We start from the raw sequence: 12,184 nt of genomic DNA, 5'->3' as shown, positions 1-12,184 counted from the left end.
TTAAAGAGGTCATTCACAATTGTCAAATCCATTTTTAGACTTTCAAATTCATGATATATAGCCATTGATCTTGAGGAATTTGACTGTAAATGCCGCATGAGCTTAGTTCAACTGTCTGATCTGGCTTTCATAGCTGCCAATGCATTTGAGAGTGGTCACATTTCTCCAGCCCCACCCCTTAGATGTTTACGGGAGGAGGGAAATTGCCTTGCGATGAGGAATGTTGGGCCAGTAACTGAAAGGTTGCTGGTTTGAATACCCGAGTGGACAAGGTGAAAAATCTGTCTGTGCCATTGAGCAAGGCACTTGACTCTAATTGCTCCAATTAAACACTCTGGATAAGTGCGTCAGCTGAATGTAAAAATGTCAAATGTTCACTGAAACAGTGGAGGGGCGGATGCTTTGTTGTTGTTAGAAACACAGATTTCCCATTTAAAGACCATTTTTCTGTTGGTGGATCAGAGGAGACCAATGAAATCCTAGACAGTAACAATACAAAATGCACTCAAAATGTACTATTGAACTATATTTGAATATTACCTGTTGTAAAGTTGCATATAAAATGTGTTATACCCATATTGCGTGCTTTGGATATGGGCTTTGACAATGAACAAGGACGGGTGTGGTGATTGGTATGTAATTAAGCTTTGTGCTTTTTTGCTAAGACAAAAACATGCCTCCCCTTCCATTTGTTTCTTTCCTTCTTCCACCTTCATTTTCCTCAAACACCTCTTTTCTTCTCTTCATCTCTCTCCTCTCTTTTACCTTTTCTCTCATACTGAATTCCACTCCCCTCGCTTTCTCTCCTCTCTCAGGTGCATCGTCTGTGATCAGCAATGATGACGACTCAGCCTCTCCTCTCCACCATGTGTCCAACGGCAGTAACACTCCGTCCTCCTCTGAGATGGGCCCAGACGCCGTCATCATCGGCATGACCAAGATCCCCGTCATCGAGAACCCTCAGTACTTCCGCAGCAACAGCATGCTCAAATCAGACACCTGTGAGTAGAACAACAAGACCATGGCTTACACACACACACACACACACACACAGAGACAAGTATGCAACACACATATGAATGTCTTCCCTTCACCACCAGTTCATTTTAACTGGTAACAACATGTTCTGAGCTGACATAGCCTACTATGCTGCAGCGAAGAAGAGTAACGTGCGGACTAGGAGATCTCAGGGGATCTGAGTGCTGATGTCCCCGTGAATCTGTTACGCCAACACATATTGTAGACGCCATCTAAGAACCCACACCTGAATGTGCGTATGCATGGGTTGCCATAGCAACAACCTCTCAGCTGCTATGGAACTGGCCTTGGAGCTGCTGATAAAATGTGTTGAGTGGGACAGGACGCGTTCTCAGTGTGTGTGTGTGTGTGTGTGTGTTTGTGTGTGTGAAGTACAGTATTGAGTGTAATTGACTGACATTTTAGCGTCGTCTTGTTTAGTGAAGGGTTTGGCCGGCCAGGATTTCCTTGTCCCATCGCGCTCTAGAGACTCCTTGTGCCGGGCCTGGCGCCTGCAAGCCCGACTCCGGTCGCAAGTTGGATGGTGTTTCCTCCAACACATTGGTGCGGCTGGCTTCCAGGTTAAGCAAGCAGTGTGTCAAGAAGCAGTGCGGCTTAGCAGGATTGTGTTTTGGAGGACTCTTGACCTTCGACTCTCCCGAATCCGTAGGGGAGTTCCAACGATGGGACAAGACTGTAACTATCAATTGGATATCATGAAAAAGGGGAAAAAAGTACCAACAAATTATAATAATAATGTACTGTCTTCAGAGACCAGTCAGACCACAGCCCTCTCCGAATTGGCCCAGACAAGAGAAGAGACCGGAGACAGATATGCACATACACATACACACATACACGCACGCACGCATTGTGTGTGAGTGCTTGTGCATCAATGCCACTTGTCAGCAGTGTAGCTGTATCCATCTAATCCATTAATTTCAAGGTCATGTCAATGAACACATGTTCCTGTGCATATGACATTTAGAGGCAAAGATAACCTCTATAATAGTGTCTCTCAGTAGTCTCAGTGTGTGTGTGTGTGTGGGTGTGTGTGTGTGTGGGGGGGTTCTTCTATCCTTGTGGTGGCCTTAAATCCACCAAAGTCCCCACAAGGTAAAATTCTCTGTTGTGGCAACATTTCCCACATCCCCATGAGGACAAACGCTATTTTAAGATCAGGGATTAGGTTTAGTATTAGGGTTGCAATTAGGGTTAGAAATAGGTTTAGGGTTAGGAGTTAGGTTAACGGTTTGGGTTTGGGTTAGGGTTACAAGTTAAGGTCAAGGTTAGGGTTATGGTAAGAGTAAATGTTATGATTAGGGTTAGGGTTTAGGGAAAATAGGATTCTGGATGGAAAATAATTGTAGGTCCCCACGAGGATAGAAGAACAAAACATGTGTGTGTGTGCGTGCGTGTGTGTGTGTGTGTGTGTGTGTGTGTTCGTGTACAGTCCCAGTGAAAAGTTTGGACACACCTAGTAACCAAAAAGGTGTTATGTTATATTTTAGATTCTTCAAAGTAGCAACCCTTTGCCTTGATGACAGTTTTGCATACTCTGGGCATTCTCACAACCAGCTTCACCTGGAATGATTTTCCAACACTGTTGAAGGAGTTTCCACATATGCTGATTACTTGTTGGCTGTTTTTCCTTCACTCTGTGGTCCAAATCTCAAACCATCTCAATTGAGTTGAGGTTGGGTGATTGTGGAGGCCAAGTCATCTGATGCAGCTCTCCATCACTCTCCTTCTTGGTCAAATAGCCCTTACACAGCCTGGAAGTGTGTTGGGTCATTGTCCTGTTGAAAAACAAATGATAGTCCCACTAACCAGATGGGATGGCATATGGCTGCAGAATGCTGTGGTAGCAATGCTGGTTAAGTGTGCCTTGAATTCTAAATAAATCACAGACAGTGTCCTTTAGTAGTGGTTTGTTGCAGAAATTTGACCATGAAGGCCTGATTCACACAGTCTCCTCTGAACAGTTGATGTTGAGATGTGTCTGTTACTTGAGCATTTATTTGGTCTGAAATTTCTGAGGCTGGTAACTCTAATGAACTTATCCTCTGCAGCAGAGGTAACTCTGGGTCTTACATTCCTGTGGCAGTCCTCATGAGAGCCAGTTTCATCATAGCGCTTGATAGTTTTAGCTACTGCACTTGAAGAAACTTTCTTGACATTTTCCGCATTTACTGACCATGTCTTAAATGAATGATGGACTGTCATTTCTCTTTGCTTATTTGAGCTGATCTTGCCATCATAGGGACTTGGTATTTAGGGCTATCTTCTAAGTAGGGCTATCATCTGTCTATCACCCCTACCTTGTCACAACACAACTAATTGGCTCAAACACATTAAGAAGGAAAGAAATTCTACAAGTGAACTTTTTACAAGGCACAACTGTTAATTGAAATGCATTCCAGGTGACTACCTCATAAAGCTGGTTGAGAGAATACCGAGAGTGTGCAACGGGTGGTTACTTTGAAGAATCTCAAATATAAAATATATTTTGATTTGTTTTTGGTTACTACATGATTCCATATGTGTCATTTCATAGTTTTGATGTCTTCACTATTACTCTACGATGTAGAAAATATTACGAATAAAGAAGAACCCTTGAATGAGTAGGTGTTCTAAAACTTTTGACTGGTATTGTATGTGCATGTCTGTCTCAGGCTTCTCCTGTATGGGCCAATGGAGAGAAGGTTGTGATCTGACTGGATCTCTGCAGCCCCAAAAAATGGATTCGTAAAATGTCAGTCAATGATGCTCAATACTGTACAACTCAGTGTTTGTGTGTGTGCGTGTGCGGGCGCATGTGTGTGTATAAATGTAGTATTCACTTCGATGAGGAAGAGCTAAACAGTTCTAGGTAAGGTATTCTGTCAGGGGAGTGGGTGTGACTCTAATATCTTGGCCTCCATTGGTTTGTCCGCTCCATTAGAGTAGTCATAGCTCATTAAGAACATGAGACACACACACACACACACCCCAGCTGATAGACACGCTCACAGATGCACTGTCAACTTGCATGTCTTGCAACGGAAGGACTAAAGGCCGACACAACAGAGGTTTCCTCCTTTCTTAGTGCAGTCTACTCTTCTTTCAACCCCTGTTTCTTCCTTTTGTTCTCTCCATCCCGGTCTCCGGGTTTAGAAGGATTAACATTGTACTGGAAAGTTTGATTCACAAATGTATTTTTACCAGGATGTTTACTTGCAGAAGGGCTCTCCTCCTGTGGAAATGATCCCATTCACCCATGACATCAGAACACAGGGACTAAAGTCTAAAGCCAACCCCTATTCTACCATCCAGAAGTGAGGCTTTGGAAAAGCACAGCTACTTAGCCGAAACTAGAGAGGATGACAGACAGTGGAAGGGGGTGGACTTGGATAGGGAACATGTCTCTTCTTGACATGTACATATTACGTACTTACAAAGAATGATAAAAGAGTACATGTCTCGAGTTTGGTTGTGTAAATGTATATTTACTGTACATGAATTGGCGGTAATGGTGGAGTTGTATGGTTGTAATGGTAGAACTATCTGAGTTTTAACTTGAAAGTATTTGTGTAACCATGCTATTATTGTTGTGAAAGAAGGGAATTAGTGAGCAATGGTAACGAGCTGTGGCTTTTGTGGATAGATGTTCTGGGAACTTACACTCACTTGTAATTAATTCCCTGAGCTGTTGTTTTGGCAGATGTGATGTCATCAGGTCCACATGTTTTGGCAGATGTGATGTCATCAGCTTCACACACATACACACAAAGCTGCGCTCAGGTCTTGAGTCTGTATGTGCTAGTCTAATGGCCTAGGCTCTCTGTCTCCCTCTCCCTGTCTTTTTTTACATAATATTGGGTTATGCCTCTCAGTAAGTTAGTGCAGATCGATGCAGCTTCAAAGTCTAGCCCGCTGTAATGCAATAGCTCGAGTGGTGAGCTTTTCTTCAAATGCATTTCTTAATCAGATCAGAAATAAATCTTGATGGTTTGTGTCCGGGTCCACGGTTTCTCTCTCTGAAGACTGTAACCTGCTGATGAATATGTTTTGGTGTTCTCCACTGTCCTCGTGCTGTAGAGGGAGGCCTGGGTTGAGTTAAGTGGGTGCAGAGCATCTACAGTATCTGGCTGCATGAAAACCGCTCTGGGAGAAAGCACTGGGAAAAGCCTGCTATGTTATTACCACCAGACTAATCTCAGTGTTTGTTCAGTCAAAAATCGTTGTTTCAAATAGACCTTCAAACATCAATTTCTGACGATTCCCACCTGACAGCTATTACATATGCTGAGAGACAGAGCTGAGCTAACACTGTGCAACACGATGTTACAAATTGCTATCATCACAATAAAAAGACAGAATACAAAACGAATAGTAAAACTCCCTTTCAATTGAAAATACATTGATTACACAAAACACATCTCCACAATATACAGTGCCAATCAAAAGTTTGGACACACCTACTCATTCAAGGGTTTTTCTATTTTGACTATTTTCTACATTGTAGAATAATAGTGAAGACATCAAAATGATTAAATAACCCATATGCAATCATGTAGTAACCAAAAAAGTGTTAAACAAATCAAAATATATTTTAGATTTTAGATTCTTCAAAGTAGCCACCCTTGCCTTAATGACAGCTTTGCACACTCAATCACTGACAGTGTCTCCAGCAAAGCAACCCCACACCATCACACCTCCTCCTCCATGCTTCATGGTGGGATCCACACATGCGGAGATCATGCAGTCATGCGGTCCTCCTGAGAGCCAGTTTCATCATAGCGCTTGATGGTTCTTGAAATGTTCCATATTGACTGACCTTCATGTCTTAAAGTAATTATGGACTGTCATTTCACTTTGCTTATTTGAGCTGTTAATGCCATAATATGGACTTGGTCTTTTGCAAAATAGGGCTATATTCTGTATACCACCCCTACCTTGTCACAACACAACTGATTGGCTAAAATGCATTAAGAAGGACAGAAATTCCACAAATGAACTTTTAACAAGGCCCAGCTGTTAATTCAAATGCATCCCAGGTGACTACCTCATGAAGCTGGTTGAGAGAATGCCAAGAGTGTGCAAAGCTGTCATCAAGGCAAAGGGTGGCTACTTTGAAGAATCTCAAGTAGAAAATATATATTCATTTCTTCAACACCTTTTTGGTTACTACATGATTCCATATGTGTTATTTCATAGTTTTGATGTCTTCACAATTTTTCTAAATTGTAAAAATAAAGGAAAACCCTTGAATGTGTAGGTGGGTCCAAACTTTTGACTGGTACTGTATATAAATAAAATAAAATAGTAGCTAGATCATTCGGTGCAACAAATGATGGCTCCCAGACCCCTTATCCAACCATAAGCCATCTCTTGTCATATACGATACATCCAGTTTAGGAAGTCACACTGATATCTGTAATAACTAGGTTCTGTCTGTCTTGCAGTTGTCCAGCACATCAAGAGGCACAATATAGTTCTGAAGAGGGAGTTGGGAGAAGGGGCGTTTGGCAAGGTTTTCCTGGCCGAGTGCTATAACCTGTCTCCTGAGCTCGACAAGATCCTGGTGGCTGTCAAGGTAACGCTGCTCTTTACTGTCTATCACAACCTACTGTAGACTACATTGTTTCACCAATTTCCAAATGGACTCCTAACCCCCAACCCCCTAACACTCTTATAGGAAAATCTGCCAATAGCCTGCTTCCACCAAGGCATCCAGCATTCTAAGTCTGTGGTGAAACGAGATCTCATTGGAGAGTTTTCATAAAAAATACATGACATGATGGGAAGAACCCATCCCCCTCCCCCCATCCCTCCTGTCCTTTCTGTGTCCCACTGTGGGACACATTATTCTAAGTGTGAAGTGGAGCTTTTGTTTGTATGTACTAGCAACCTGCAACCAAGTCACATCCAAGATGATAGATGTGTCTTGGCACTTTCCAAGTTGCTATCTCTACGGTCTAACATACTCATATCCACTAATGGTAGTGGTTTTACAAGAAAATATTGGACAGACATGCAGCCATATAGGCTAGGCTACCATGTTGATGGAAAAATATGCAGAGGAGCCATTGATCAAGATACTGAACAGTGATATTAGCAATATTAGCTAATGCGTTGGCAGTCTCATGAAAAGATGCTAGAAGTCACACAGGCGATCAAAGGCACCAATGTCCTGGTCGGTTGTACAATATCATAGGTAAATCACGTTCAGGGGGTAGTTTTCTGAAAGCTATGTGTGAACAAGCGTCTTCTGTACGTGTGAATAAACTTCTGAACTTGTCGAAAGAAGCACTTCAATGTTGGGTTGTTAGTGCATGGACGTGCAGTTGCCCAACACTGCCTTGCAGCTCTCAGGAACTGCCATGCAGAGCGCAGTAGAACTATCAGCCCACGGAGAGAAGCGGGAGATTGAACTTCACACAACTTTCTAGAGTTTTCCCTGTTAGTTGACACCATCAACGTTTCCCTTTAGTGTGGCAATTGTGATCAAATCAACGCAATATTAGCCACTTTCAATGCAACACACCGCAAACTAAACAAACTATGCAGTAGATTTTGTTGTGGACAGAACGCATCGGAGTAAGATTCTATCGTGCAAGACTCAGCCTGTACGCTACGCAGACTGGTGCGGCATAATAATGGCCGTAATGGAACAAATGGAATGGCTTCAAACACATGAAAACCATTGCTTGATGTATTTGATACCATTCCACTGATACCGCTCCAGTCATTCCCACGAGCCCGTTCTCCCCAAGTAAGGTGCCACCAACCTCCTGGGATGGATCTGTGCTATTTACTTTGAACTGGACTGTGTTTACAGCTGTGGTCGTGAGTAGATGCACTTGTCTTGAGATCAAAGCAAGAGCTGCATGTAGCCACGTGTGCATATTCTGTTCATATCCTTTGCTAGTTAGTGAGTTATTAGCCCAGTTATAGATCATTTGTAGTCAGCAATGGGGGAGTCATTGATTCCTACAAGAGCACAAAACTTGTACATTTCTAGCCATCTTTGAAAAGAGAGTCAGGTAAAGAGCTTTTCTTTTGTCTTAAAGGGTCAGTGATGTATTTTGAGAAGGCTTGAATAAACTAAGTAGCCAATAGGCAGAGGGTAGCATAATTTGTCTGATTCTCTGTAATAATGTTATGGGAATAATAACGTATTTTATTTTGTAAAGAGGTTTCTTGCATCAAACAACACAAAACATTTTCCTGCACCTCCTTGTCTGAAGGACAAGTGGATAAACAGGTTAATGTCAAGCCCTGCATGTTTTTTTTCTTCTCAAAAAGTCTAATGGAATGTTGGCCTAAATTGAACAGCACACATTGGCAGCTACTGTAGGCTGAATGGTAGAACAGCTATTTTCATGTTAAAATGTTATGGGATGCATTTTCTCCATTGTTTTTGATGGTAGGTCACTCTGGTAGGCCTACATTATTATACAATTGCCAGAGTAACCTACTTGGCAACTGCAACTTAAAGCGGCTACAGCCTCAGTGTTCACAGTAAAGTTTGCGCTAACAGACTTAGTGACAATTTTTTAGTTGAGGGAACACTGCCCAAGTCCATTTCTGTTCTGATCATAGTGATGAGTCCTGTTTCCTGGAATGGACACTTCAGTTCTCTGTAAGCACAAAACACCCTATGTACTCATATACCCACTTTTTATAGAACCAAATCAATTATTCATACAGAATCATTTCTATATATTTCTGTAGATATGAATATAGGCCCATATCGCTTACATTTCCTGAAACTCTCTCTCTTCATCCCTCTCTCTCTATCTCTCTTGTTCCTTCTCTCTCTCTCTCTCTCTCTCTCTCTCTCTCTCTCTGTCTGTCTCTGTCTCTCTCTCTCTCGCGCATTTGCCTCTGCACTAAAATCGCTATGACAGATTTCATGAAAATAGCAAAGATCAGAACACGAGAACCAATAACACTACTTCTGTAAACAATGACACAGTAATCACTTACTGTATAAAAGTGTACACCATCTCTGCTTGGTCATTGCCAATAAGCTAACATTGTGGACTATGGTTTTGTTTCTATAACTCATTTTTACTTTAAGAGCCACTTAAGTCTGCACTTGGTGGACTTGAGCCAAAAACATATTGTGGCAGAATAGTACCCTGTCAGTAAACATTTCTCAAACTCAGTGTGCATGTAGTGAGTTTTGAGGAAACGTCGGTAGTAACGTGTGTGTGTGTGTGTGTGTGTGTGTGTGTGTGTGTGTGTGTGCGTGTGTGTTCAGACCCTGAAAGAGGCCAGTGAGAATGCGAGGAAGGACTTCCATCGAGAGGCCGAGTTGCTGACCAACCTGCAGCACGAGCATATCGTCACCTTCTACGGTGTGTGTGTGGAGAGCGACCCCCTCATCATGGTGTTTGAGTACATGAAGCACGGGGACCTCAACAAGTTCCTCAGGTAAACCATTCTTTGGGCATGTACAAATTAGGCATATACTTATTTTGGGTTAACGTTTTTTGAACTCCAAGTATAGATAGGACAGATGGAAATTCATTTCCTTAGGCATTAATCACGCAAACACATTTCTTTTTTATTGTGACACGGCATCAGGGAGATCCAAACCTAGAATTGTATTTTCTCTATCGATGGAATTAGTCCACTGCGATACCAGGATGAAGCTCGCTTGCCATGTTTTTTTAACGCATACTAAGCTGTTCATTTTAGTCTATTCAAACAGCCCCCATTTCAAAGTAAACAATCACTCAATTAGTGGGCGGCGGGCGCGGCCAACACACCTGAACACACTTAACAAGATAGAGGATAATGAGAGTTTTGTTGATGCTGAGAACAAAATGTATATATTTTCTCTTTCTCTGAACTTGACTAAAGTTTTTATGGAAAGTTTTCTTAACATTCTGAGAATGGAATGTATATGTTCTTAGAATGTTTTCTGAACGTTATTAAAGTTCCTTGTGGTTTTTATGGAAAGTTTTCTTAATGTTCTCAAGAACAATTTGGAAAACGGCTTTAAATAGAACAATGAGGAAACCTTTATGAAACATTATGCTGAAGTACTGAATGTCCCACAGAAGAACGTTGTTTCTTAACGTTCTATGAACTATTTAAAACATTCCCAATGTCAAACCGGATGGAGAATGCTTCTAGAACATTACCATCATTGAAATATAAATGTAACCATGTTTGAACTTTTAGGAAACGTTCGGTTCAAATAATGAAATACCAAGAATATTGTTTTTTTGTCAAGTTCCTTAATTACTCTAGTGGGCTAAATCAGGGTCACACACACTGTACAGTAGTGATTCTCCTCGACTCATCCCAAAACCATCTCAATTGGGTTGAGGTCAGGTGATTGTGGAGGCCAGGTCATCTGATGCAGCACTCCATCACTCTCCTTCTTGGTCAAATAGCCCTTACACAGCCTGGAAGTGTGTTGGGTCATTGTCCTGTTGAAAAACAAATGATAGTCTCACTAACTGTCAAGGGGTGCGTAACTGGTGGCATGGAAGTCAATCGCAGTAGAGCAGAACTTGGTAAATGGCCGGAGCCGTTTAATGCACAAAACTCCCGGCTTATAAAAATCACAAAAAACACATGGGCACAAAACCCGTCTCGCACCAGTCACAAAAGGCACACGTACTCACAATGAACAATTCCCGACAAGGATATGGGGGAAACAGAGGGAACAATACAACATGTAATTAGGGTATTGAAACCAGGTGTATGTGACAATCAGACAAAACAAATGGAACATGAAAAATGGATCGGCGAGGGCTAGGAGACCGGTGACGTCGACCGCCGAACACCACCCGAACAAGGAGAGGAACCAACTTCGGCAGAAGTCGTGACACTAACCACAAACCAGATTGGATGGCGTATCGCTGCAGAAAGCTGTGGTAGCCTTGCTGGTTATGTGAGCCTTGATTTCTAAATAAATCACATACAGTGTCACCAGCAAAACACCCACACAGCACCTCACCTCCTCCTCTATGCTTCACGGTGGGAACAAACATATGCGGAGACCATCCGTTCACCTACTCTGCATCTCACAATGACACGGCAGTTGGAACCACAAATCTCTAATTTGGACTCATCAGACCAAAGGACAGATTTCCACCAGTCTAATGTCAATTGCTTGTGTTTCTTGGCACCAAGCAAGTCTCTCCTTCTTATTGGTGTCCTTTAGTAGTGGTTTCGTTGCAGCAATGAATAACCTCAACCAAATTCCAAAGACTGGTGACATCCAGTGGAAACGGTAGGAACTGAAAACCAGTTCCTAAGAAATATCATTTGCCAACGAGAACTCACTGAACAGACAGAGACCTAAAAAAAAAAAATCTGAACGGTTAGTCCTCGGGGTTTTGCCTGCTACATAAGTTCTGCTATACTCACAGACATGATTCAAACAGTTTTAGAAACTTCAGAGTGTTTGCTATCCAAATCTAATAATATGCATATCTTATATTCTTGGCATGAGTAGCAGGACGTTGAAATTGGGCACGCTATTTATCCAAAAGTGAAAATGCTGCCCCCTATCCCAAAGAGGTTTTAAAGAACACCATCTATATTATGTTAGACAAGTAACTCTTTATCCACAATATAGAATATATATGACATTTGCTTCCCTCCAGATCTGAGGGCACACACTTTCTCGTAGGCTTAAATTGAAGATATGTCAAATAGGAGTCGCAATATCGTCTACTATTATCCTCAGTTATTCTCCATCCAGGTTGTCAGACCGCAGTGGCTTGTCTATGTTGATAGACAACAATAATTCTTTCACGTCTTCCACACTCACTTTACGGAATTCAAAAGTACAGTGCTTGCCTTTTGTACTTTGGTCAGATATACTTGGATGTGTAGTGTCAGAGTTTGTTGCGGGCAAGTTTGCTAATCTTGCCAATGAAAAAATCATTAAAGTAGTTGGCAATATCAGTGGGTTTTGTGATGAATGAGCCATCTGATTCAATGAATGATGGAGCTGAGTTTGCCTTTTTTCCCAACATTTCATTTAAGGTGCTCCAAAGCTTTAAACTATCATTCTTTACATCATTTATTTTCGTTTCACTGTATAGTTTATTTTATTTAGTTTAGTGACATTATTTCTCAATTTGCAGTACGTTTGCCAGTCGGTTGGGCTGCCAGACTTATTTGCCATACCTTTTTCCTCATCCCTCTCAAC

At 41.8% G+C, this 12,184-nt stretch overlaps 1 protein-coding gene across 3 annotated transcripts in view; it reads left to right on the top strand.

The window, feature by feature from the left end:
- The window catches only part of LOC112264138 (BDNF/NT-3 growth factors receptor), a 73,982-nt gene that overhangs the window by 39,326 nt on the left and 22,472 nt on the right, over nt 1–12,184 (top strand). For all 3 annotated transcript variants that reach the window (XM_042330646.1, XM_042330644.1, XM_042330645.1), the window contains 3 exons: nt 816–1,001; nt 6,465–6,595; nt 9,269–9,441. In XM_042330646.1, the coding sequence (XP_042186580.1) occupies nt 816–1,001; nt 6,465–6,595; nt 9,269–9,441 (490 nt within the window). The remainder of the gene's footprint in view (nt 1–815; nt 1,002–6,464; nt 6,596–9,268; nt 9,442–12,184) is intronic.

The sequence above is a fragment of the Oncorhynchus tshawytscha genome, linkage group LG12 (assembly GCF_018296145.1).
Source record: "Oncorhynchus tshawytscha isolate Ot180627B linkage group LG12, Otsh_v2.0, whole genome shotgun sequence".
Taxonomy (NCBI): domain Eukaryota; kingdom Metazoa; phylum Chordata; class Actinopteri; order Salmoniformes; family Salmonidae; genus Oncorhynchus; species Oncorhynchus tshawytscha.
The sequence above is the reverse complement of the archived record's forward strand: the minus strand, read 5'-3'. Positions and strand labels throughout refer to the sequence as shown.